The sequence below is a fragment of the Pelophylax lessonae genome, assembly GCF_965119305.1.
Source record: "Pelophylax lessonae genome assembly, chromosome: 9".
NCBI classification, from domain to species: Eukaryota; Metazoa; Chordata; class Amphibia; order Anura; family Ranidae; genus Pelophylax; species Pelophylax lessonae.
The window spans coordinates 252965730-252992839 of NC_138776.1; the positions used below are offsets into that span (position 1 = coordinate 252965730).

The following is a 27110-nucleotide window of genomic DNA, read 5'->3' on the forward strand; positions in this document are numbered from 1 at the left end:
GGAACAAATGCGATGAAAGGCTTATATGTGATTACTAGATTGGTTGTAAGAAGGTTAACATTCAATGGTAAGCAATGATTAGATTGATCCTCAGCAAGGAGTTGGAGCCTGGTTTTACGGGGGGAAAAAATAATCTACCCTGGGTTCCCAAATAGCAGATGCCCATCCTCCATACTCCTCTCTAGCCATACTCCAAACTTGTACTCCTTTTTTTTTTTTCACTCCAATGAGCTGCAGACTGAGTAATTCTGGACTGTTTACATGAACTGCGGAGTGGAAATGACCCGGCCCACAGCTCATCTCCAGTTTTCATAAGTAATCAAACCCATCACTGACCAATAGCCAAGGTATCAACTTCTGGTGGAACAGGGACAAGCATATTTTTCACTAAGGTGGCAGTGTAATTTAAATACATTTAGGAAACAATATGTATTTTCTAAGTCCTGAATTTGTAACTGTCCCACTATGACCAAAGATAATGAGTCCTGTATATTGTGCATTTTATTAGGATTTTTTAATGGACTTCTGCTATAAGTAGTTTTGATCTTTTAGTTTGCAGATTTATCATTCTAAACCAGCATATTTGTGTTTATGCTCAGGCATATAAAGTAGTTCGGAGTATATAGAAGGACACAAGGATCCCTACAAGGACGCCATGATGAAAAACCGGCCGCCCCTCACATCACCGGGTAAGAGGAGACTTTAATTTCTTGTAAAGGAGAGAAGAGTATTGAGGATCCACCTAGATACACACATCCTCTGATTAGGGATGAGCTCGGAACTTCAGATCTCAGTATGAACCCACATGGCCAAGCCCACCAGGAAGCTGTCATCTGTGCTTGGCATCTTTGGCACAGTACAGGTGACAGCTTCCTGGCGGGCTCAATCAAAGTGGGTCAAAGCTCATCCCTACCTCTAATATAAAGACATAGAAACAATGTATTTAGTCAGTGTGTGTGTTTCCTACAGATGGATCCAGTAATGGGAACCCACCAGAGAGATGTCCCCGTCCTCTGTATTCCCGGGACTCCACACAGGAAGATCAGGAGGCTCAGGTAAGCAAAACTAAAGATCATAGAGACAGTTTTATTGGCCAGATTTAGGGCAGATAGACTAGTAAAGCTTTGCTTTGTTGATATTTTAAATTGATCTTTTGTTAAAATTAATTTTATTATATATTAACTATCTTACTTAGGTTGAGGGTCTGATTGTTGTTAAAATTGAAGATGAAGAGCCATATGTGAAGGCTAATGAGTTGTATATGGAGGAGGAAATCCCTTCAGAAACCAGCTCAGGTGAGTAATAAACAGTAAATCCAGAGAAGAGTCCCAGATTCTCCTTGTTCAGTCACTACAACAATCTCTCTTCTTCTCCCCCCCCCTCTTCTGTCAGTAGACAGTAATGGGGGGGGGGCAGTATGTGCCCAGTGGGGGGGAGTCAGGAGCCATCAGCCTCTATTAGATTCTGGTTCTCCTCCTCACATTATGTCATTGTGTGTGACCAGTCCCCCCCCCCACACACACAATCTCTGGGGTCTCTCATACATCTCAGTACAGGGGGATCAGCCAGAATTGGAGTTACTACTGAGCGGGGGATCAACAGAGCTGGGGGGTTACTACTGAGCTGGGGGGATCAACAGAGCTGGGGGGTTACTACTGAGCGGGGGGGGGGGGGTCAACAGAACTGGGGGGTTACTACTAAACGGGGGGGGGGATCAACAGAACTGGGGGGTTACTACTGAGCTGGGGGGGATCAACAGAGCTGGGGGTTACTACTGAGCGGGGGATCAACAGAGCTGGGGGTTACTACTGAGCAGGGGGGATCAACAGAACTGGGAGGTTACTACTGAGTGGGGGGGGGATCAACAGAGCTGGGGGTTACTACTGAGCGGGGGGATCAACAGAGCTGGGGGTTACTACTGAGCGGGGGGGGGATCAGCAGAGATGGGGGTTACTACTGAGCAGGGGGATCAACAGAGATGGGGGTTACTACTGAGCGGTGGGATCAACAGAGCTGGGGGTTACTACTGAGTGGGGGATCAACAGAGCTGGGGGTTACTACTGAGGGGGGGATCAACAGAGCTGGGGGGTTACTACTGAGGGGGGGGGGATCAACAGAGCTGGGGGTTACTACTGAGCGGGGAGATCAACAGACCTGGGGGTTACTACTGAGGGGGGGGGGGGTCAACAGAGATGGGGGTTACTACTGAGGGGGGGGATCAACAGAGATGAGGGTTACTACTGAGCGGTGGGATCAACAGAGCTGGGGGTTACTACTGAGCGGGGGGATCAACAGATGGGGGTTACCACACACACTCTCTGGGGTCTCTCATACATCTCCGTACAGCGGGCTTCACTTTCATCTTTATTCACAGACACCAGAGACCCTCGGAGAGACTTCAAAGTTGAGGAGGAAGAAGGACGTGTTAGGATTAAGGAGGAGGAAGTTCCTGTAGGGATTAGCACAGGTGAGTAATAAAAACTAAATCCAAAAAAGAGTCTCAGATTCTCCTTGCTTAGTTACTTCTCAGTTGCACAGAATTCTTAAGAGATCATCTTTATTTGCAGACCCTGGGGACAGCAGAGAGATTCTGAGAGGTATCAAGATTGAGAAGGAAGAAGGACATGTGAGGATTAAAGAGGAGGAAAATGATATGGAGATTAGCGCAGGTGAGTATTAAAGATGCAACAGATTTAATCGCCGTCCCCCATACCGACTACGTACAATTTTTGTTTTACTGAAACCTGACTAGTCTGACAAAGGAGCCCTTCGGAGTTCTCTGGCCGGTGAGAGCAACTTAACCAGAGCCAGTGAGCTCCATGAGACTGATTTGACCTTGGCAATATGGAAGCCCAGTAGTGGTTGAGCCAAGATCTCATTAATACAATATACCCACATGCCGCTATATCATGTACATGATTGACTTCAAGTGGTTATACTGGAGTTATGGTTGGTGATGCTGTATGAAGTAAAAGCAATCCTAGTGACTAATTAGCTGCCCGATTTCTTTTACAGGTGGCGAAAGTTCAAACCCCCCCCCCCACCACCTCTCCAGGCTCTCCCATCCCGGCGGGGAGCCCTGGATCGGATCCGGTGGTTACACTGGCTTATAATAGAGGTGTTCAGAGACCATATCATCTCCGATACCTTCTGTGTTCTAGGACCGGGGTCTCCAAACTTTTCAAACAAAGGGGTTCGTTTTCTGTCCTTCAGACTTTAGGGGGGCAGGATTGTGGCCATTGGGGGTAGAAAATGAGTTTCATTAGTGAGGGTAAACATGACCTCAGGGTTGCTGGTCAGTGGGAGGAATAGTGCCCCATCACTGGTGTCGGTGGGAGGAATAGTGTCCCATCATTGGTATCAGTGGGAGGAATAGTGCCCCATCATTAGTATTACTGGAAGGAATAGTGTCCCTTCATTGGTATCAGTCGGAGGAATAGCACCCCATCATTTGTGTCAGTGGAAGGAATAGTGTCCCATCATTGGTATCAGTGGAAGGAATAGTGTCCCATCATTGGTGTCAGTGGGAGGAATAGTGCCCCATCATTGGTGTCAGTGGGAGGAATAGCGCCCCATCATTGGTATTAGATGGAGGAATAATGTCCCATCATTGGTGTCAGTGGGAGGAATAGTGTCCCATTATTGGTGTCAGTTGGAGGAATAGCGCCCCATCATTGGTGTCAGTGGGAGGAATAGTGCCCCATCATTGGTGTCAGTGGGAGGAATAGTGTCCCATCATTGGTATCAATGGGAGGAATAGTGTCCCATCATTGGTATTAGTGATAGGAATAGTGTCCCATCATTGGTATCAATGGGAGGAATAGTGTCCCATCATTGGTATCAATGGGAGGAATAGTGCCCCATCATTGGTATTAGTGATAGGAATAGTGTCCCATCATTGGTATCAGTGGGAGGAATAGTGTCCCATCATTGGTGTCGGTGGCAGGAATAGTGCCCCATCATTGGTATTAATGGGAGGAATAGTGCCCCATCATTGGTATCAGTGGGAAGAATAGTGTCCCATCATTGGTATCAGTGGGAGGAATAGTGCCCCATCATTGGTGTCAGTGGGAGGAATAGTGCCCCATTATTGGTATCAGTGGGAGGAATAGTGCCCCATTGTTGGGGTCAGTGGGAGAAATAGTGTCCCATCATTGGTATCGGTGAGAGGAATAGTGCCCTGTCAATGGTGTCAGTGGGAGGAATAGTGCCCCATCATTGGTATCAGTGGGAGGAATAATGCCCCATCATTGGTATCAGTGAGAGGAATAGTGCCCCATCATTGGTATCAGTGAGAGGAATAGTGCCCCATCATTGGTATCAGTGGGAGGAATAGTGCCCCATCATTGGTATCAGTGGGAGGAATAGTGCCCCATCATTGGTATCAGTGGGAGGAATAGTGCCCCATCATTGGTATCAGTGGGAGGAATAATGCCCCATCATTGGTGTCAGTGGGAGGAATAGAGACCCATCATTGGTGTCAGTGGGAGGAATAGTGTCCCATCATTGGTGTCAGTGGGAGGAATAGTGCCCCATCATTGGTATCAGTGAGAGGAATAGTGCCCCATCATTGGTATCAGTGAGAGGAATAGTGCCCATCATTGGTATCAGTGAGAGGAATAGTGCCCCATCATTGGTATCAGTGAGAGGAATAGTGCATTATTGCCTAGTATTATTTATTGTATTTATTTATGATTTTCATTTGTGTATTAATTTTACATTTTTTTTTTTTTTAAAGTAGTGGTAGTAGTATAACACCCTAACCCTGACAATAAATAAATAGTAAACACATAATGGAACAACCCCTTCTAACCTTACAAAAAAAAAATAATAATAAAAGCTGAAAAAATAGCAACAAATTATGCAACAGATGATAGTTTTCTCTATTGGTGAATTAAAAAATTAAAAAATGCCAAAATAAAAAAAAAAAAAAACTAAAAAAAAAAAGAAATGCACCAAAATCACACCAAGACGCTAAGCTCAGGTATGAATGCAGCCCTAAAGGTCGGCTGACTCCTGCTATCATACAGGGGAAGAAAGAACTCCCGGCTCAGTGCAACTAAAAAAACCTCCAACTGCCGCACATCAGCTGAGCCCAAGTGTAAAATACTAAACGGCTTCAGCAGGGCTCCATCCAGGCTGTGCCTTCCGACGCGTTTCACCCCCTCCATGACTAAGCCTTGTGGTTGGGGCGTAACGTGTCGGGGGTATGGCCTGGATTGGCCGTTTACTACTTCACACTCGGGCTGAGCTGAGATGTTTTCTTATTAAGAGTCTTCTAGATGTGATTCATTATACTGAGACAATGTATCTTATTTCTTCCAGGTGTCTATAGTAATGGAAATACACAGGAGAGATGCCCCGGCCTCCTTTATTCTTGGGATTCCCTACAGGAACATCACCGGATCCCTCAGGATAATCAGGTAGATAGGAAATGAGGATTCTTGGAGACCAGAGTTGCTATCATTATATACTGTAAAGAGGGCTTGTAACCCCCCCAACCCCAAAAACTAACAAAACACACCAAACTGAGCATGTGCAGAGTGCCTCCTCCACAGAGCCCTCTCTGTGCTATCAGCAGATGAATTGGGGACAGTAAAAGAAGGGGAGGATAAGAAAAGACAGGATCAAACGGCTTTTTTACACAATGCAGAGGATTACCCCTCAGGTTCCACAGTGAGTGTATATATATATATATATATATATATATATATATATATATATATATATATATATATATATATATATATATATATATATATATAATATAATTTATTTTATTTTTTTTATTTTATTGTTATTTATATAAAAAAACATTTTTCTTAAAAAAAAAAATAAATAAAAAAAAATATATTTATAATTTTTTTTTGTTTTTTTTTTTAAATCAGATACTTTTTATTGAGAGATTATATATATATATATATATATATATATATATATATATATATATATATATATATATATATATATATATATATATATATATATATATATATATATATATCTCAATAAAAAGTATCTGATTTAAAAAAAAAACCAAAAAAAAAAATTATATATATATTTTTTTTATTTTTTTTTTTATTTATTTTTTTTAAATTAGATACTTTTTATTGATTTTTATTTAATAAATATATATATATATATATATATAATATATTTTTATTTTTTTTAAATCATACTTTTTATTTATATATAATTCTTTCTTTTTTTTTTATATGCATGGAAAAATGCATGGAAAAAAATAACTTCTCTCTTCCCCTCCTATAAACTCATTTATACACTCGGGATTCAGAGACCTCCGCTTTTAAATCCAATCTGGGGACCATGGGTTGCATCTAATATAAAAATATTTAGGAGAGCCGTATCTGTTTTATAAAATTATATACAGCTTTGTATGGCTCTGATGTTTGTAATGACAATGTTGTAGCCGAATAGCTAGGCCTATAGAAGTCTTATCTTTGCTGTGGTCTGCAAGGGGTGTGGAAGGGGTGTGCGGGTGTGAAGGGGGGGGGGGGGTGCGAGTGTTAAGGGGGGTGTGTGGATGTGAAGGGGGGTGTGAAGGGGGGGTGTGGGGTGTGAAGGGGGGGGGTGCGGGTGTGAAGGGGGGGTGCGGGTGTGAAGGGGGGTGCGGGTGTGAAGGGGGTGTGAAGGGGGGTGCGGGTTTGAAGGGGGTGTGAAGGGGGGTGCGGGTGTGAAGGGGGGTGCGGGTGTGAAGGGGGGTGCGGGGGTGCGGGTGTGAAGGGGGGTGTGGGGGTGCGGGTGTGAAGGGGGGTGCGGGTGTGAAGGGGGGTGCGGGGGTGCGGGTGTGAAGGGGGGTGTGGGGGTGCGGGTGTGAAGGGGGGTGCGGGTGTGAAGGGGGGTGTGAAGGGGGGTGTGGGGGTGCGGGTGTGAAGGGGGGTGCGGGTGTGAAGGGGGGTGCGGGTGTGAAGGGGGGTGTGGGGGTGCGGGTGTGAAGGGGGGTGCGGGTGTGAAGGGGGGTGTGGGGGTGCGGGTGTGAAGGGGGGTGCGGGTGTGAAGGGGGGTGTGAAGGGGGGTGCGGGTGTGAAGGGGGGTGCGGGTGTGAAGGGGGGTGCGGGTGTGAAGGGGGGTGTGGGGGTGCGGGTGTGATAGGGGGGTGCGGGTGTGAAGGGGGGTGCGGGTGTGATAGGGGGTGCGGGTGCTGCAATGACGTGTATATAACTTTCAAATTTTATTCTAATTCTTTATATCATTTTGTGTTATTCAGGGGGAAAGTTTGGTCAAAATCAAAGAGGAAGCAGAAGAAAGATTTGTGAGCTGTAATGAGCTTCCAGAGATCGGTGCAGGTAATGGGTAATAAATACTCCATCCAGAATGTAATAAAAAAAAAAAAAAAATTATTGTGATCGTTGCTTTTAAACTCTCTTACAAGGAAAATTATACCCAGCAATGTAAAAAGATATCCAGGAGGAGGACCTAAAATGCTCTAATTTTCTTTGACCTTCAATTTTGTAGCACTTTTTTTTTTTTTTTTTTTTTTTAAGAAAGCTTTCTTTTGGTGGTATTTGATCACATCTGTGTGTGTTTCTTTTATAAAAAAAAAAAAAAAAAAAAAGCTTTATTTGTGGGGAAAAAAGGACATCAATTGTATTTAGGTACAGCTTCGCACGACCGCGCAATTGTTACAATTGAACAACCAATAATTTTGAAAAAAAAAAAAAAATAATATTTTTTACTTTCTGCTGTAAAACACATCCAATTAAAAAAAAAAAAAAAAAAAAATCTGATTTCTTCATCAGTTTAGGCCAATATGTATTCTGCTACATATTTTTGGTAAAAAAAAAACCAAACCAATACAATAAGCTTATATTGATTGGTTTGTGCAAAAGTTATCGCATCTACAAACTATGGGCTATTTCTATGTATTTACTAGTAATGGTGGCAATCAGCGACTTATAGCGAGACTTCGATATTGCGGGTGGACAAATCGGACACTGACACTTTGGCACTTTTTTGGGGACCAGTGATACTAATACAACGATAAGTGCTTAAAAATATGCACTGTATTAACACTGGCTGGGAAAGGGGTAAAGCGGAGTTCCACTCAAAAGTGGAAGTTCTGCTTTAATTGGTCCTGACCCCCTGACATGCCACATTTGGCATGTCATTTTTTTTTTTTTTTTTGGGGGGGGGGGGAGAGCGGGTATCTAGATTTGATAGGTACTCGCTCCCAATTCCACTCCAGCCGCCTTGGCAGCTCGGGCAGAAGTTCTCCTCTGCCCCTCTCACCCTGCAATCTTCTGGGACACGTCAGAGGTCCCAGAAGATTGCCTGTCCATTCAGCACGCGCAGCGCGACATGCCGGCGCCATGGGGAGAAGACGAAGAGAACCAAGGCTCCCCCGTGGGACAGGTGAGTATGTGTTTATTAAAAGTCAGCAGTTACACTTTTTAACAGTTACAGGAGTTACACTCCGCTTTAACATCTAGGGCAGGCATGTCCAACCTGCGGCCGGGGGGCCACATGCGGCCCGGGAACCCCAGGCAATGCAGCCCACTGCCCTCTGACAATTTTTTTTTTGCTGGGGAGGAAGGAAGTCGGGTCGGGGGCATAGCCACAGCGGCTTCCAACTAACGGTAGGCAGAGGCTGCCTCGGAGGGGAGGGGGGAGGGGAGGCGAGCATGTGCAGTGTTTCTGACTCCTACCACCATGACCACTTCTTCAAATCACTGAAGTGGTCATGGTGGTTAGAGTGTTCCTTTAATATCTCTCAGAAGAAGTAAATCTCTGTATATTGATTCCATTTCATTTGATCATCCTCCTGGTTGTGTTAAATTAGTTCGGGGGGTGCGGCGGCGCGGGAAGGGCGCGGCGGCAATTTATTACTTATAAACCTTAACTATAGTATATATTTTATATGCGGCCCGAGAAAATTTCTCTACACTCAATGTGGCCCAGAGAAGCCAAAAGGTTGGACACCCATGATCTAGGGTGATCAAAGGGCTAACTGTGTGCTTAGCTAATGTTAATGGGGGTGGAGCTTTTACTACTGTAAGACATGGATTGGTGTTTCTGCTTCACAGAAACACAGGATCCATGACTTCTGTACTCACAGAATGACCATCTGCCTTGTTTACATACACCGATTGACATTCTGTCAGTGTAACGAACGATCAGCGGGTCCTAGCGGCTCGTGCCCAAAACCTAGAAGTGCAGAATCGCATGTATGTATACGTGATTCTGCACAGGGCGGCCGCCCAAGAAAACTCACATAAAAGCACTTCAAGCAGCGCGGGCAATATCAGGCTCGTAAAACAGGAATTTAACCGACCGTCCTGGATCTGACGTTCGCGAGCAGGAGTGCTGACAAAGTCAATTCAGTGACGCAACGCGTACGGGGAGGAGCCTGCTCGCAAACGTTAGATCCAGGACGGTTTGAAGACCCCTGAGTTAGAGGATGAAACCACAGCAATGCAGCAGGGGAGATGGCATCCGATAATCCTGGAAGTGTTGAATACTGAAGATTCTTTGAGGGGGCGGCAGGTACAGACGCGATCATACGCATACATGTACGTGATCGGCCGCCTTCCGGGTTTGCAACCTCCATAAAACATAAGGTCTCCAGAAAAAAAAATCTATCTGGTGTTTCCTGCGACGGGTGCTGGCTGGGCAGGAGTCGATCTAAGTCCTCAACGTGGGCGGGTTAAAACCTTTTGGGGGCGTGGCTTTAGATGAAGCTGGCTGAGGCTGCTTTCACCTGTTTACTAATGGCTTTGCTAGGTGTGCAGTGTTTGGGACCTTTCTCTACACATATCTATGTATATGGCATTGTATGGTTGGGCTTTTTTTTACTGCTTTTTTTTGTTTTTTATTGGTTGAGCCAGATGGACCTGTGTCTTTTTTTTTCAACCTGACTAACTATGTAACTAAATTTCAGCACCAAACATTTTATTCTCTAGGAACTCTACTTTAAATAAATAACATATGTTGATTTTTTTAAATACACTATATTACCAAAAGTATTTGGACGCCTGCCTTGAACTTTAATGGCATCCCAGTCTTAGTCTGTAGGGTTCAATATTGAGTTGGCCCACCCATTGCAGCTATAACAGCTTCAACTCTTCTGAGAAGGCTGTCCACAAGGTTTAGGAGTGTGTCTATGGGATGCTCTAATTCAGGGATCCTCAAACTACGGCCCTCCAGCTGTTGCGGGACTACACATCCCATGAGGCATTGTAAAACTCTGACATGACTAGGCATGATGGGAATTGTAGTTCCTGAACAACTAGAGGGCCATAGTTTGAAGACCCCTGCTCTAATTCATGCCAAAGGTGTTCTATCAGGTTGAAGTCAGGACTCTGTGCAGGCCAGTCAGGTTCTTCCACCCCAAACTCGCTCATCCATGTCTTTATGGACCTTGCTCTGTACACTGGTGGGCAGTCATGTTGGAACAGGAAGAGGCCATCCCCAAACTGTTCCTTCAAAGTTGGAAGCATGAAATTGTCCAAAATGTCTTGGTATGCTTACGCCTTAAGAGTTCCCTTCACTGGAACTAAGGGGTCAAGCCCAACCCCTGATAAACAACCCCACACCATAATCCCCCCTCCACCAAATGATTTGGACCAGTGCACAAAGCAAGGTCCATAAAGACATGGATGAGCGAGTTTGGGTGGAGGAACTTGACTGGCCAGAACAGAGTCCTGACCTCAACCCGATAGAACACCTTTGGGATGAATTGGAGTAGAGACTGGGAGCCAGGACTTCTCGTCCCAACATCAGTCCCTGACCTCACAAATGTGCTTCTGAAAGAATAGTCAAACATTCCCATAGACACACTCCTAAACCTTGTGGACAGCCTTCCCAGAAGAGTTGAAGCTGTTATAACTGCAAAGGGTGGGCCAACTCAATATTGAACCCTACGGAGTAAGACTGGGATGCCATTAAAGTTCATGTGCGTGTAAAGGCAGGCGTCCCAATACTTTTGGTAATATGTATGTCGTATGACAAAATGCTATCCCATAGGGAACATTTGGACCCCTATATGATTTAAAAAAATGACTGGAGATGAAGTGGTTAAAAAATTCCTTCTCATTCCTTCTTTCCTACAGATGGACGTTACAGAAGTTACAAAACCCAGCGCATTGTCTGTCCAGAGGGTGACGTAGAAGACGATGAGGTCACAGACAACTCCTCGGATGAAATGCCTATTTCTCCAAACCCCCAGCTGCTCCTCCCCAGCGCGGATTCGTCCGCTCCAAAACGCTTTCCCTGTTCTGAGTGTAAGAAAAGTTTCATCAGGAAAGAAAACCTTCTTACGCACCAGCGAATTCACAGGGGGGAGGACCCTTTGTCATGTTCGGAATGCGGCAAAAGTTTCATTTGGAAAAGGCAACTGGTCATTCACCAGAGAAGCCACACTGGGGAGAAGTCCCTTTCCTGTTCGGAGTGCGGGAAGAGTTTTAGCGAGAGGTCGAACCTGGTCCGACATCAAAAGAGCCACTCGGCCGAGAGGCCGTTCGCGTGTTCGCAGTGCAGCAAATGTTTTACCGACAGAACGAAGCTCAACAACCACCAGAGGACTCACACCGGAGAGAAGCCATATTCGTGTTCCGAATGCGGGGAACGTTTTTCGCGGAAGTCGTCTCTTACCAGACACGAAAAATTTCACAGAGGGGAGAAGCCGTATTCGTGCACGGAGTGTGGGAAATGCTTTACTGAACGGGCAAACCTTGTGACGCATTACAGGACTCACACTGGCGATCGGCCGTATTCTTGTTCCACGTGTCGTAGGGCTTTTAAGCAGAGATCCGACCTGGTTAGACATGAGAAAGTCCACTTGCGTTATCAGTGGCTTTTCTGTTCTGAATGCGGGCAGCAGTTTGCACTGAAAGACTCTCTTATAGCGCATCTTCGTACGCACCTGGCGCAAGAGGTTCCTGCGTCTGGAAAGGACAGCTGAGTTTGGCTAGGTGCCCACAGACCTTTAAAACTGACCATTAGTCAGGCAATCAGGTGCTCCCAATACTAATTCTCCACGAATTAAAGCAGGACTAAACCCTCCTCTCCTTTTTAGACAAGGAAGCTGCCATCTTAGCCTCTCATCTGCAATTGTCATGGCGCTACACGTTATCAGTTATGACACCAGACATTGGGTGGTTTGACGGTTTGGTTGAGAGCACAAGCAAATGTGACGGTTAGCATTTCCAGCATGCCTTAAAGCGGAACTAAACCCTCTATCCTTTTCACCCAAGGAAGCTGCCATCTTGGTCTTGGTTTGATCTGCAACTGTCATGGTGCTGCACATGTGATTAGTTATGATACCAGCCATTGGATGGTTTGACAGTTTGGTTGGGAGCACAAGCAAAAGTGACAGTTGGCATGCCTTGAATGCAACTGTTTTTTTTTTTTTGAAACCGTTAAATCAATGTGTTTAATTCTGCTTTAATGACAGACACTCAAGCACTTAGTGCATTAAAGGATCTATCTAGAGCAGGGTTGTCCAACCTACGGCCCTGCAGATTTTGGAGGACTACATCTCCCATACTCCCTTGCCAGCCTCTTAGCTGACAGAGTAGTTTGGGAGATGTAGTCCTGAAACATCTGGAGGGCCTCCGGTTGGACACCTCTGATCTAGAGTTTACCCATCTGTCTCTTCTATGGCTCCAGGACTTTGCTGATGACACCTGTGCATGGGCTGTGTTCCCATCCTCTCTGCTGGGTTTATTTTAAGTTTTTTTTTTTTTTTTTTTTTTTTTATGAAACAGGAGGATCCAGAACACACAAAGGAATAGGGTCAGAGATGATTGTAGAGAGAGATTTAATTTTATAAAGCTTGTCTTAGCTGTCAGAAAAAAAGAGCTGAAATTACACTCTGCGGGGCTCAGTGAGACCTAAATAGAGGGAAAAGGCACATCCCACTCCACACAGAAACAGAGCTGAGGTTGTCAATCACAGGCTGTGTGCTGGAGCTCCTGCCCCTGTCACGGTTTTTTTCTTTATGTATCGGAATTGACTGATAGCTGAGGAATGAGGCAGTAGACAGAAATGACACTTAGTGCTCTTAATATAGTACACACTATAGAGCAGGGGTCACCAAACTTTCAAAACAAAGGGCCAGTTTACTGCCCTTTAGACTTTAGGGGGGCCAGACTGTGGCCAGTGGGAGAAAAAAATGATATCCATGAAAATAATAGAGCCCCATTAATGGCGTCCAGGAGGAAGAGTTCCTCTGTATTGGTGTCAGCGGGAGGAAGAGTTCCTCTGTATTGGTGTCAGCGGGAGGAAGAGTTCCTCTGTATTGGTGTCAGCGGGAGAAAGGGTTCCTCTGTATTGGTGTCAGCGGGAGGAAGAGTTCCTCTGTATTGGTGTCAGTGGGAGGAAGGGTTCCTCTGTATTGGTGTCAGTGGGAGGAAGGGTTCCTCTGTATTGGTGTCAGTGGGAGGAAGGGTTCCTCTGTATTGGTGTCAGTGGGAGGAAGGGTTCCTCTGTATTGGTGTCAGTGGGAGGAAGGGTTCCTCTGTATTGGTGTCAGTGGGAGGAAGGGTTCCTCTGTATTGGTGTCAGTGGGAGGAAGGGTTCCTCCGTATTGGTGTCAGTGGGAGGAAGGGTTCCTCCGTATTGGTGTCAGTGGGAGGAAGGGTTCCTCCGTATTGGTGTCAGTGGGAGGAAGGGTTCCTCTGTATTGGTGTCAGTGGGAGGAAGGGTTCCTCTGTATTGGTGTCAGTGGGAGGAAGAGTGTCCCAAGGGCAGGATAAAGGCTATCAAAGGGCTGGATCCGACCCAAAGGCCACAGTTTCGAGATCACTGCTATAGAGGGATATGCTTTGTTCATATTTCACACCTTAGATTTGCAACCACCATCTTTGGTGTCAGTGAAAGAAACCATACCATATCTTTGAGGCCAGTGGGAGGAAGGGTTCCTCTGTATTGGGGCCAGTGGGAGGAAGGGTTTCTCCGTATTGGGACCAGTGGGAGGAAGGGTTCCTCTGTAGTGGGGCCAGTGGGAGGAAGGGTTCCTCTGTAGTGGCGCCAGTGGGAGGAAGGGTTCCTCTGTAGTGGCGCCAGTGGGAGGAAGGGTTCCTCTGTAGTGGGGCCAGTGGGAGGAAGGGTTCCTCTGTAGTGGGGCCAGTGGGAGGAAGGGTTCCTCTGTAGTGGGGCCAGTGGGAGGAAGGGTTCCTCTGTAGTGGGGCCAGTGGGAGGAAGGGTTCCTCTGTAGTGGGGCCAGTGGGAGGAAGGGTTCCTCTGTAGTGGGGCCAGTGGGACGAAGGGTTTCTCCGTATTGGGGCCAGTGGGAGGAAGGGTTCCTCTGTAGTGGGGCCAGTGGGACGAAGGGTTCCTCCGTATTGGGGCCAGTGGGACGAAGGGTTCCTCCGTATTGGGGCCAGTGGGAGGAAGGGTTCCTCTGTATTGGGGCCAGTGGGAGGAAGGGTTCCTCTGTATTGGGACCAGTGGGAGGAAGGGTTCCTCTGTAGTGGCGCCAGTGGGAGGAAGGGTTCCTCTGTAGTGGCGCCAGTGGGAGGAAGGGTTCCTCTGTAGTGGCGCCAGTGGGAGGAAGGGTTCCTCTGTAGTGGGGCCAGTGGGAGGAAGGGTTCCTCTGTAGTGGGGCCAGTGGGAGGAAGGGTTCCTCTGTAGTGGGGCCAGTGGGAGGAAGGGTTCCTCTGTAGTGGGGCCAGTGGGAGGAAGGGTTCCTCTGTAGTGGGGCCAGTGGGAGGAAGGGTTCCTCTGTAGTGGGGCCAGTGGGAGGAAGGGTTCCTCTGTAGTGGGGCCAGTGGGACGAAGGGTTCCTCTGTAGTGGGGCCAGTGGGACGAAGGGTTCCTCTGTAGTGGGGCCAGTGGGACGAAGGGTTCCTCTGTAGTGGGGCCAGTGGGACGAAGGGTTTCTCCGTATTGGGGCCAGTGGGAGGAAGGGTTCCTCTGTAGTGGGACGAAGGGTTTCTCCGTATTGGGGCCAGTGGGAGGAAGGGTTCCTCCGTATTGGGGCCAGTGGGACGAAGGGTTCCTCCGCATTGGGGCCAGTGGGAGGAAGGGTTCCTCCATATTGGGGCCAGTGGGAGGAATAGTGTCCCAAGGGCAGGATAAAGGCTAGCAAAGGGCTTGATCTGGCTCGCGGGTCACAGTTTGGAGATCCCTGCTATAGAGAGATATGCTTTGTTCATATTTCACGTCTTAGGTTTACACCCACTTTAGGTATAAAACCAACCATCTATAGAACCTGCAAGCATCTGAACTCTGAGAAAACTTTAAAAGAATCTGCTCGCACCCCTTCCTTTGATACTCCCTTCACAATGCTTTCCTGGCCTCCTGTTCATCTCTTGGGACTCTCAAAAACACTCAGTACTCCCGAGTGGGGGAACATGTGACATCCTCTTCCTCCCAGGATGTCTGAAGATTGGCTGCTTGGGCCTGACAACTGTCAAAAGACAGGGCCCGTCCCTATGATGAGGCAAGAGGTGCCATGTTTGGTCACATGGTGGGTGGCAGCTAGAGAAGTATATTGGTTGTGCTTTGATCCTGCCTGTTGGCCCCTTCATTAGTATAGTACAGGCAAGCATCCCATGCTCTTTGTACTTAAAGAGTAACTCAACTTTTGTTGAGAAAAAAAACATTCTACTCTGGGTGATCTCTATACATTGCAGAGATGTTAACACTTTGTTGCAGATTCCTACCTTTTTGTTATTCTGAAGAAATAGCTGTTTGTCTGTATCCATGTGGAAAGTGAATCTAATGGGAGCGAATTCATAATAATCGGTTGCTGCACCTGCAGGGCTCTAATGAGGAACATGACAGGGTCTGCATCCCTTTAGATGTTTTTTGTCTTTGATAGTATCTCACGAAAAATGAAATTTTGGTTGCAGGGGATGCCCAAAATCTGACTTGTATCTTAGTGCAGACGTCTGGGAAAATCAGTGAGCCAATCACACAAGCAGGAAATACCATATCTGGGGAGGCGTTCTGTACACCACCTTTTGTACAGACCACCTCCAGGTTGCCATATTGCATTTTATAGAAAATGACAGAGCTGCAGATTGAAAGGAAAGGTCTTTAGTTTTTAATACTAATTAATTACAGTATGACTTGTGTCACAATTCCCACAAAAGGGGAGTTACTCCTTAAAGCCCAACTCCAGAAATTGTAAAAAAAAATCCACTTGCATCCCCTCTCCGCCTCGCCCCACTGCAAGAGGTAAATGCTTGTTATGTCTAGAGGTTAAGGTATAGGCTGTATTACTTATCTTATACCCCCTTTCCCGCCTGTTCTGGTGCTCTCCTCTCTTCTACCCAAGGATTAGTGGTCAAAGCTTCGCCATCTGCTCATACAGGGACATTAACCAGTTACAGCTAACATGGTGTCACCTAGTTGATGGTAAAAGCAGCGCTCCTCTCTTTCTTATACAGGTTATGGAGGTGTTTGGGAGGAACATTGGAGGCTGAGGAGTACATTGGTGGCAGAGGTGTGTTAGGAGTACATTGGTGTTCAGGGAGGAGGAGGGGGAGGTGTACAGTGTTATAGTTGTGGCAGAGGTGCGTTTGGGAGGTACAGAGGTGTTTGGGAGGAACGTGGGAGGTTGAGGGGTACATTGGTGGCAGAGATTGGTGTTCAGGGAGGAGGAGGGGGAGGTGTACAGTGTTATAGTCGTGGCAGAGGTGCGTTTGGGAGGAACATTGGAGGCTGAGGAGTTCAGTGGTGGCAGAGGTGTGCTTGAGAGTTATAATGTTGGCAGTGGTGTACAGGAATACAATTGTGACAGAGGTACAGTTGAATACTAGGTGTGAAGACTACAGAGGTGTTCATGGGTACAGTTATAGCAGAGTTGAGTTGGCGGGTACAGTAGTTGCAGAGGTATGCTGGAGTACAGTGGTGGTAGAAGTGTTTTTGGGAGGGGGTATCATGGTGGTAGAGGTGTTATTTTTTTGTTTTTTTTGGGGGGGGGGTACAGTGGTGATAGAGGTATTCCTGGAGGGGTACAGTGGTGGCAAAGGTGCACAAGAGGTGGTGTTGGCTGAGGTGTGTGCGCGCATGCATTTGTAGGCGGCTAGGTGAGAAATGTGCAGGGGGGAGTACAGTGGTATGCTTGGGTACATTTGCAGAAGTGCATGGGGGGTGTAGTGGTGATGTGGTGGCAGAGGTGTGCAGGGGTTGTGCAGTTGTGGCAGAGGTGTGCCCTGGTGGGGTGCAGAGGTATGAAAGAGGGTACAGTGATGGCAGGGGTTACTGTGGTGCAGAGATGTTTTGGGGGGCGGGGGGGGGGCAGTGGTTGTGGAGGTGTGTGTTTGAGCGCAGTGGTGAAAGAACTGTGCAGGGAAATGGTAGTAAAAGAGGTGATCAGGTGCTGGCTGAGGAGTGGTGAAAATAGGGTGCGGCAGTAAGCTGCAATTGCAAGGAGGGTGCAGGGGGTTCTGTATTAAGTCCTCCTGACCTTTGCACTTTGTAAGCTACGGAAGTCAGAGTGTGCAACGTACAGCAGCCAAAATTATGTAACATATCATGAAAATTAGATATTTATGATTGTCATATCATGTACTCGGTGCTCTGATATATTCCCCCTTGCTGTTGTATGTTACACACTCCTGACTACAACACTTTGTACACTGACCTATACAGAAGAAAGAAAAAGTTTTGGTTGCACATGCACTTTAAATTTCATGGTGCTGAGTTTTATGTGTGTCTGTTAGATTCTCACTTGTGGCACAGTAACTAGAGCATATTTTGTGATTACAAGGACTGTAGCTTGTGTGTGCTGTGTATACAGCGAATAGATTTTGGTTGTAATTAACAATGTCCCTTTAAACAACTCCCACTGTGAGTGCAGTACGGCCACATCCACCACTCGCCTCATCAAATTTTAAAAATACTGCCTCCTAAAAGTAGATGAAACCAAAATGATACACCGGGCCTAGATTATGGGAGGAACTTGAATGCAACATCAAAGCTTTATAAAGTAGACCTCCGTGTTTATTTTTGTTTTATTTATGCCAAGCCAATTCGATGGAAATTAATACCAATGAGGAGAAATGCCCTTTAATTTAATTTCATATTTATTTTAATCAATCATCGATAGCAGGGTTTCTCAACTAGGGTTCCTCCTGAGGTTGCTAGGGATTCCTTGAGCAATGGGCATTGTCTGCCTCTTAGATAGGTTTCCAATGACACCATTGTTCTTTTATCTGCAAGGGGGTAATACTTCCCAATGATGACAAGAGTAAGAAGCATTCTTCCCACCGACTGTCACACTAATGTATCAGGAGTTGTAGATTTTTAATTTTTAGCAGGGGTTCCCTGAGACCAGAAATTTATTTCAAGGGTTCCTCTGTGTTGAAAAGGTTGAGAAAGACTGATCTATAGTGTTGCAAACTTCAAAAATGGTGGTATCAGGTTCAACTGATTAATTTCCTCTTTAGTCTTCTAATCGGCTTCAAACACTTGATTAGCTTATTTATTGTTTGATTTATCTTGGTTGCACTGTGGAAGACACAGAAAAGGGACAGTACTCTACTTCACCAAGACTAGCAAAGCTCTGATGACCATGCGACATCTGATGACCCGTAACTCATCGCTTCCTACTGACCTGGTCCATCCAGCATTACCATTTGTAAACTGAGTTATGGACTGCTATCTGGGACTAAAACTGGATAACCTTGGTTACAGTTGTACATTAAATACTACCGTCATGTAAAAAATGAGGTGCACCGTGTGGAAATTGTTGCTTTTTTCTGCATATTTGAACAGGCAAACATTAGATCTTTATTCAAACCGTGCCTACAGAAAAGGTTGATAAACTTAAAGTGGTCCTAAAGGCTGAAGGTTTTTACCTTCTGTTTTATCACAGTTACGTTTACATTTTTGGGATTGCATTCGAGATGTGCAAAGAGAGATCACAAACACTTGTACTTATAACATTTAATGAAGTAATGACAGATCTAGATATAAAAAAAATTTAATGGTATTAGAAAATATAACAAGAATACTTAACTAAAGATGCCACGGGTCCCTCCATCTTATAAGGCGTGGCACAGATGATCACAGACACATGTATGATGGCAGCTCTGAAGCCAAGATAATTATTCTAAGTTTTAGCATTGTTTATATACGGGACTTAAATGTAAAAAAATGGCCAACTGCCCTTGCACGAAAGATCACAAGCACTTGTACGTATAATATTTAATTAAGTAATGACAGATATAAAAAAATGTAATGATATTAGAAAATATAACAAGAATACTTAACTAAAGATGCCTTTTTTTTGCCACGGGTCCCTCCATCCTATAAGGCGTGGCACAGATGATCACAGACGCCTGTATGATGGCAGCTCTGAAGCCAGGATATTTATTTCAAGTTTTAGCTGTGTTTATATACAGGACTTAAATGTAAAAAAAAAATGGCCAACTGCCCTTGCAGGAGAGATCAGAAGCACTTGTACATATAACATTTAATTAAGTAATGACAGATGTAGATATAAAAAAGTGTAATGATATTAGAAAATATAACAAGAATACTTAACTAAAGATGCCTTTTTTGCCACGGGTCCCTCCATCTTATAAGGCGTGGCACAGATGATCACAGACGCATGTATGATGGCAGCTCTGAAGCCAAGATAATTATTCCACGTTTTAGCTGTGTTTATATACAGTAAATGTAAAAAAATGGCCAACTGCCCTTGCACGAGAGATCACAAGCACTTGTACTTATAACATTTAAATAATGACAGATGTAGCTATAAAAAAATGTAATGATATTAGAAAATATAACAAGAATACCTAACTAAAGATGCCTTTTTTTTGCCACGGGTCCCTCCATCTTATAAGGCGTGGCACAGATGATCACAGACGCATGTATGATGGCAGCTCTGAAGCGAAGATATTTATTCCAAGTTTCAGCTGTGTTTATATACAGGACTTAAATGTAAAAAAATGGCCAACTACCCTTGCACGAGAGATCAGAAGCACTTGTACGTATCAAATTTAATTAAGTAATGACAGATATAGATAAAAAAATTTAATGACATTACAAGATATAACAAGAATACTTAACTAAAGATGCCTTTTTTCGCCACGGGTCTCTCCATCTTATAAGGCGTGGCACAGATGATCACAGATGCATGGATGATGGCAGCTCTGAAGCCAAGATAATTATTCCAAGTTTTAGCTGTGTTATATACAGTAAATGTAAAAAAAATGGCCAACTGCCTTTGCACGCTTTTAAAGTGATTGTAAAGTCTTTTTTTTTTTTTTTTTTAGTTAAAAATATCAAACATGTTCTACTTACCTGCTCTGTGCAGTTGGTTTTGACCAGAGCAGCCCAGATTCTCCTCTTCTTGGGTCCCTCTTCAGTGCTCCTGACCCCTTCCCTCCTGTGGAGTGCCCCCAAAGCCAATCGCTTGCTATGGGGGCACCCAAGCCTAGCCACAGCTCCCTGTGTCCATTCAGACACAGAGCCGTATCCCGGCCATGCCCTGTTTCTCTCCTCATAGGCTGACTGCCTTTAATTGACAGCAGCAGGAGCCAATAGCACCGTGCTGCTGTCTCAGCCAATGCAGGGGGGAGTCCCAAGACAAGAGGCAGCCGAGACACTCCTGAAACATTGCTGAATCTAGATGGACCTCTGGTAAGTATTAGAGAGGCTGAGGAGGGCTGCTGCACACAGAAGGTTTCTTATCTTAATGCATAGAATTCAGTAAGTTAAAAAAAACCTTCTGCCTTTACAACCACTTTAAGGACATGCTCAGTTTATAATTACATTCCTTTAGTAGGAAGTCAGCTAAAGTAACCATGATATTGTGAGCCAACTTTAATAATGAAATATGAATTTTCCCTATCACCTTCATGCAGTCTATACATTAAGGTAAAAACCTTCAGTATGCAGCTTCCCCCTCAGCTCCCCTTCTTCTCACCTGAGCACGATCCTGATCCAGCAATGTGTATGAGAGCAGAAGCCCTCCTGGGCCTCTCCTCATTGGCTGAAACACAGTGGCTCCCACTGCTGTCATTTACAGCCTTTGAGGAGGGAGCGGATGGTGGGGTCAAGCCATGCTCTGTGGGTCTTATAGAACGAGCATGCACAAGTGCCCCCAGAGCAAGCTGCCTCACTCAGCAAGGGGGGGGGGGGTGTAAGTATAACAGGTTTGTTGTTTGTTTTTTTAAAAGGAACCTTTGCTTTAAATACAATACAAGAAAAAGTTGCCCTTTTTTATTCATTTTTTTTTAAACAAAAATATCAAAAGCCATAATGCCGTGCTGTGGAAAAGGTCTTTTTGGGTTTTCTTGCATGAACTGCCAGTCTCAATATGTTCCTACAATGGGAATCCAAATCAGGGCTTTGACTACTATAGTCCATAACTCTCTCTCTCTCTCTTCTTTTTGCCATTCCTTCGTGGATTTGCAAATCTGCTTCAGATCGTATTTGCGTTAAAATTCCCATTTCCAGTTCAACTTCATATTTTTGGAAAGATGGCTCCAGGTTGCCATATTGATGGGCATTTTACAGAAAATTACAGAGCTGCAGATTGAAAGGAAAAGTCTTGTTTTTTTAATAATAACCAATTACAGTATGATTTTAAGTATTCTGAGTGTGTCAGTCTCAAATGTCATGAAACTAGTCTGGTATCAAGATCCAAAAACCCTTGGGGGTTCGCTGGGAATCTAAGAAACTTCATAAGACAAAGGTATGTGGTTGCCCCAAGGTGTGGCTGGCACTGGATTCAACCAAACGTGGATGCTTTCACCCTGTTTGGGGGATGGGAACATTGAGTACATTCTGGTGGATGGTTGCATCCAATTGATATGAGTTGTTATGGATACACCATTACACTTTCTGTTAATGTAGGTCTAGTTGGGTGTGAGTTGCACTCCCTTAATCAAATATCAACTTTGAAAAGAGAGCCCAAACATAGGCTCACACAGTAGTGTCATAGTCTGAAATGTTAAGTTTGGTGTCGAGAGAGATCAAAGGATAGAGAACCCTTGGAGGTGCGACCAGCATCTAAAAGTCCATACGACGAAAGTATGTTGGTGCCCCAAGGTGTGGCTGGCACTATATTTAACCAAACTTGGATGCTTTCATCCTGTTTGGGGGGGGATGGGAACATTGAATACATTCTGGTGAATGGTTGCATCCAATGGCTATAAGTTGTTATTGATGCACCATTACACTTTCTGTTAATGTAAAAGGTCTAGTTGGGTCTGAGTTGCACTCCCATAATCCAAATATAAACTTTGAAAAGAGAGCCCAAACATAGGAGCACACAGTAGCGTCATAGTCTGAAATTTTATATAAGTTTGGTGTCGAGAGAGATCAAAGGATAGAGAACCTTTGGGGGTGCGACCGGGATCTAAGAAAATCTATACGACGAAGGTACGTGGGTGCCCCAAGGTGTGGCTGGCACTATATTTAACCAAACTTGGATGCTTTCACCCTGTTTGGGAGCATTGAATACTTTCTGGTGAATGGTTGCATCCAATTGTTATGAGTTGTTATTGATGCACCATTACACTTTCCGTTCACGTAAAAGGTCTAGTTGGGTGTGGGTTTACTCCCTTAATCAAATATCAACTTTGAAAAGAGAGCCCAAACATAGGAGCACACAGTAGCGTCATAGTCTGAAATCTTATATAAGTTTGGTGTCGAGAGAGATCAAAGGATAGAGAACCTTTGGGGGTGCGACCGAGATCTAAGAAAATCTATACGACAAAGGTACGTGGGTGCCCCAAGGTGTGGCTGGCGCTATATTTAACCAAACTTGGATGCTTTCACCCTGTTTGGGAGGATCGGAACATTGAATACACACTGGTGGATGGTTACATCCAATTGCTATGAGTTATGGATACACCATTACACTTTCCGTTAATGTAAAAAGTCTAGTTGGGTGTGAGTTGCACTCCCTTAATCAAATATCAACTTTAAAAAGAGAGCCCAAACATAGGAGCCACAGTAGCATCATAGTCTGATATGGTAAATAAGTTTGGTGTTGAGAGAGATCAAAGGATAGAGAACCTTTGGGGGTACGACTGGGATCTAAGAAAGTCCATAGGAGGAAGGTATGTGGGTGCCCCAAGGTGTGACTGGCACTGTACGGAACCAAACCAAGAAAATGATTTCACCTCGTTTGTTGGGATGGTAACAATAAACACATTCTAGTGAATGGTTGCGTCCAACTGCAAAAAGTCGTTCTTGTTACACCATGAAACTTGCTGTTCCAGCAAAAGGTCTAGTTGGTGTGGATTGTCTTCTCTTCCTTCAATTTGCTAAAGTTTTTTTTTTTGGGGTTCGGTTGTTGCTATCCAAAAAGGGTGAAGGCATCAAAGTCCGGTTCACTTTTGTCTAATTCAACCTACCTAGAATTTTGTTGGCTTCAATAAGCATCTTCTGACAATTTTCAGATTCACATTTTGCTGTCATATTTAACGACTTGCCGACCCCCGCAAGTACATATACTGCGGCGGTCAGCCCCTCCTGGGCAAAGTGACGTACCAGTACGTCACTCGCCCGCGAGCCAACAGAGGGCAAGTGTGCGCCACCGGAGGCGCGCTCCCGCCCCCGCTCGTTCACAGGGATCCCCGCGCGAGTGACCGGCGGCTCCGATGTCCACCGGTCACTCGCGATCTCCCGCTAGAGAGGGAGAAAGGCAGGCGGCTGATGTAAACAAAGCCGTCTGTCATTCTCCCCTGTGTAACTGCAGAGACTATACGATCCTGCTATGTAGAATCGTATGTCTCTGTGGTTACATCACAAGCCACGCCCCTTGACAGAATCACGCCCCTAGGGACACACTTAACCCCTTGATCACTAATAAAGTTAACCCCTTCCCTGCCAGTGTCATTTTTACAGTAGCAGTGCATATGTATAGCACTGATTACTGTAGTAATGTCACTGGTACCCCCAAAAGTGTCAAAAATGTTAGTCAAGGGTCCAATCTGTCCGCCGCAATGTCGCAGTCCCGCAAATAAATCGCAGATCTCCGCCATTACTAGTTGAAAAAAAATAAATAAAAATTACGTAAATCTTTCCCGTAGTTAGTAAACGCAATAACTTTTGCGCAAACCAAAATACGCTTATTGCGATTTTTTTTTTTTTACCAAAAATTTGTAGCAGAAAACAAAAATAATTTTGATTTTTACATTTTTGTTTTTGAGAATTTCATATAAAAAAATGTGAAAAATATTATTTTTTCAAGATTGTCGCTTTTTTTGTTTATAGCGCAAAAAAAAAAAAAAAATCGCACAGGTGATCAAATACCACCAATAGAAAGCTCTATATGTGGGGAAAAAAAGGACGTCAATTTTATTTGGATACAGCTTCGCACGACCGTGCAATTGTCCGTTAAAATAACGCAGTGCCGAATCGCAAAAAAATGGGCTGGTCAGGAAGGGGGTAAAACCTTCCGGTCCTTAAGTTATTAATTACTGTTAATTAATAATTATGAGCTCATTATATAAGTACCTGAAAATAAATGAATTAAATAAATTAGCACACAACACGCCTTCTAATATAGGAAACCGCCGACCTGCGCCCTCTGCTGGTGGACTTCTGTATATTGCAGATCAAGAGCGTCGACCTGCGCTCTCTGCTGGTGGACTGCTATGCATTACAGATCGTGGGCGACGACCTACGTCCTCTGCTTGTGGACTGTTGTCTATTGCAGTTCATGAGCGCCGACCTGCGCCCTCTGCTGGTGGACGGCTGTGAATTACAGGTAGTGTGCACATACAGAGCACTGTAGATATAGAATCAGCGGCCATTTTTCCGTAGTTCATCTTGTGCATAAAAGACTGGAGCAACGGCCATTTTGTTGTGGTCTACCAGGAAATAGTACAATTGAGACAAGAGCACAGCTAGCAGAATTTTTGCTCTGCCAATTGTGTATTTAATTCTACAGGGGCATCCTATATTTACATGGAATGAGCTGAACCTCCTGGATCAGGTATGAATATTATTTATATCTGTAGAATTCAGGTTGATATTTTATGCAGGTGGGGTGAACAGGGGCATCGGAGGCGGCATAGCTTGCCATTCGCTGGATCTGGTGCATTTAGCGTGACCTCCTTTTACCTATGTCTGTGAGTACAGATTGTTGTTTCGCGCAGCACAAATGGTGCGATTCGATGGTCCATCCGGTGGCAACGTTGTAGCAATGACATCTGCCACATGCATCGTTCACCGTAAATGATGGCCAATAGGGTTACCACCTCATCCCTTTAATCCAGGACACATATAAATTACACAGGTTATGGGGCTGATTAAGGTGGTAATGAAACTCACTTAGTGCCTGATGTGCATTATATTAGCCCCACAACCTGTATAATTAATATGTGTCCTGGATTAAAGGGATGAGGTGGCAACCCTAATGGCCAACCAGATGCCTCCTAACCTTCTGAGATATGAAAGACGTACATATTGTAGTACAATGTATGTTAGGGTGACCAGAGGTCCCCGGATTGAGGACACTGTCCCCGGTCCAAGTCTGTCTCCGGCTTTGTCCCCTGGATTGAGGACACTGTCCCCGGTCCAAGTCTGTCCCCAGATTCAGGAACCGGATTAATGTAGACAGGGCATCCCATGCTGGCTAAGAAACAGCCTGGTGGCTTGGTTGCAGACGCCCCCTGCTGGATGATCTCACTGCCGCTCCTGTTCAGTGGAGGAGAGGAAGAGCCAAAAATTGACTGTGTGGAGGGCTAAGCACATGGGGGGGGGGGGGTCTTTTTTTGTACACAGATGAGGGCAATGGAGGAGGAGGGGTCAGATCTGATGCAGCTGCATGGAGAGATGGAGAGTTTAGCTTTTCTGGGGGAAGGGCTGCAGAGATAATCTGGGAGAGAAGGGTGCAGAGGTGAGCTATGGATGTGGGGGCAGAAGTGTGCCCTGTTCATAGAAAACTTATGAACCCTGTACTCTATGCCTAACACCCTCCTGTATGATATGTAGTCCTGTACCCAGAGCTCTGTGTATTATGCAGTCCTGTGCCCAGCGCTCTGTGTATTATGCAGTCTTGTACCCAGAGCTCTGTGTATTATGCAGTCCTGTGCTCAGCGCTCTGTGCATTATGCAGTCCTGTACCCAGCGCTCTGTGTATTATGCAGTCATGTGCCCAGCGCTCTATGTATTATGTAGTCCAGTGCCCAGAACTCTGTGTATTATGTAGTTCTGTTCCCAGCGCTCTGTGTATTATGCAGTCCAGTGCCCAGCACTCTGTGTATTATGTAGTTCTGTGCCCAGCGCTCTTTATATTATGTAGTTCTGTTCCCAGCGCTCTGTGTATTATGCAGTCCAGTGCCCAGCACTCTGTGTATTATGTAGTTCTGTGCCCAGCGCTCTTTATATTATGTAGTTCTGTTCCCAGCGCTCTGTGTATTATGCAGTCCTGTGCCATTTGCCAATAAAAAAAACAATCCTGGGCACAGGACTGCAAAATACACAGAGCGCTGGGAACAGAACTACATAATATAAAGAGCGCTGGGCACAGAACTACATAATACACAGAGCGCTGGGCACAGGACTGCATAATACATAGAGCTCTGGGTACAGGACTTCATAATAGTGCACTGGGCACAGGACTACATAATACACAGAGCGCTGGGCATGTGGCCTTTCAATCGTTTTTTGATTGCAAAAAATTGCACAACTGTTGCCAGTAAATCGCCTCTATCGGTTCCTTTGGTTTTCGCAGTTGAACATAATTTCAAATCAGCTTTAAAAGGCATTGGCGGCCCATCTATTGGGCCCCCCCCCCACCTATGCGTTCTGCCCCCTAATCTACTTGCAGGGTGCCGGGCACATGGATTCCAATGGGGTTTTTTTTTTTTGGATGCATGTGATTAGAGCCAGAGGCTCTAAAAGGCTTCAAAAAAGTGTGGGCTCGGGGCGCAGAGCACTGTGCCCTGAGCCCACCCAGTTGTGTGATGATAGCAAATGAACATTCGCTATTATCACACTGAATCTCCTCCCAGCCAATCAGGAAGCGGGTCCTGAGACCCGTTTTCCCGATTGGCCGAAAGGGGAGGCCATGCTATTGGCCGAGGAGGAGGGAGGAGACCCAGGGGAAGCCACCGCCGCCGGGGGAAGCTGCCGCCACCGCTGCCTGCCCTCCACGTCAGTCCAGGGTGAGTGACAGGCCGGCGACAGGGGGGTGGTATGGTGTGGTCCGGGAGGGGGGGGGTATGGTG

General features: G+C 45.4%; 3 protein-coding genes across 3 annotated transcripts in view; 1 reads left to right on the forward strand and 2 right to left on the reverse strand.

Annotated features, from left to right (window-relative positions):
- The window catches only part of LOC309564371 (uncharacterized protein), a gene marked incomplete at its 3' end in the record, with an annotated part of 548195 nt that overhangs the window by 181440 nt on the left and 339645 nt on the right, over positions 1–27110 (reverse strand). The gene's annotated exons all lie outside the window — the stretch shown is intronic.
- Positions 1–27110, reverse strand: part of LOC309562771 (uncharacterized protein) — a 379789-nt gene that overhangs the window by 16087 nt on the left and 336592 nt on the right. The gene's annotated exons all lie outside the window — the stretch shown is intronic.
- LOC309563390 (uncharacterized protein) lies at positions 806–12137 on the forward strand (the record flags this gene model as incomplete). The annotated part of the gene is made up of 7 exons (XM_082267784.1): positions 806–862; positions 1196–1295; positions 2375–2467; positions 2568–2669; positions 5326–5423; positions 7226–7304; positions 11067–12137. 7 exons carry the CDS (start codon positions 806–808, stop codon positions 11915–11917), a joined length of 1380 nt encoding a protein of 459 aa, XP_082123910.1. The 3' UTR covers positions 11918–12137.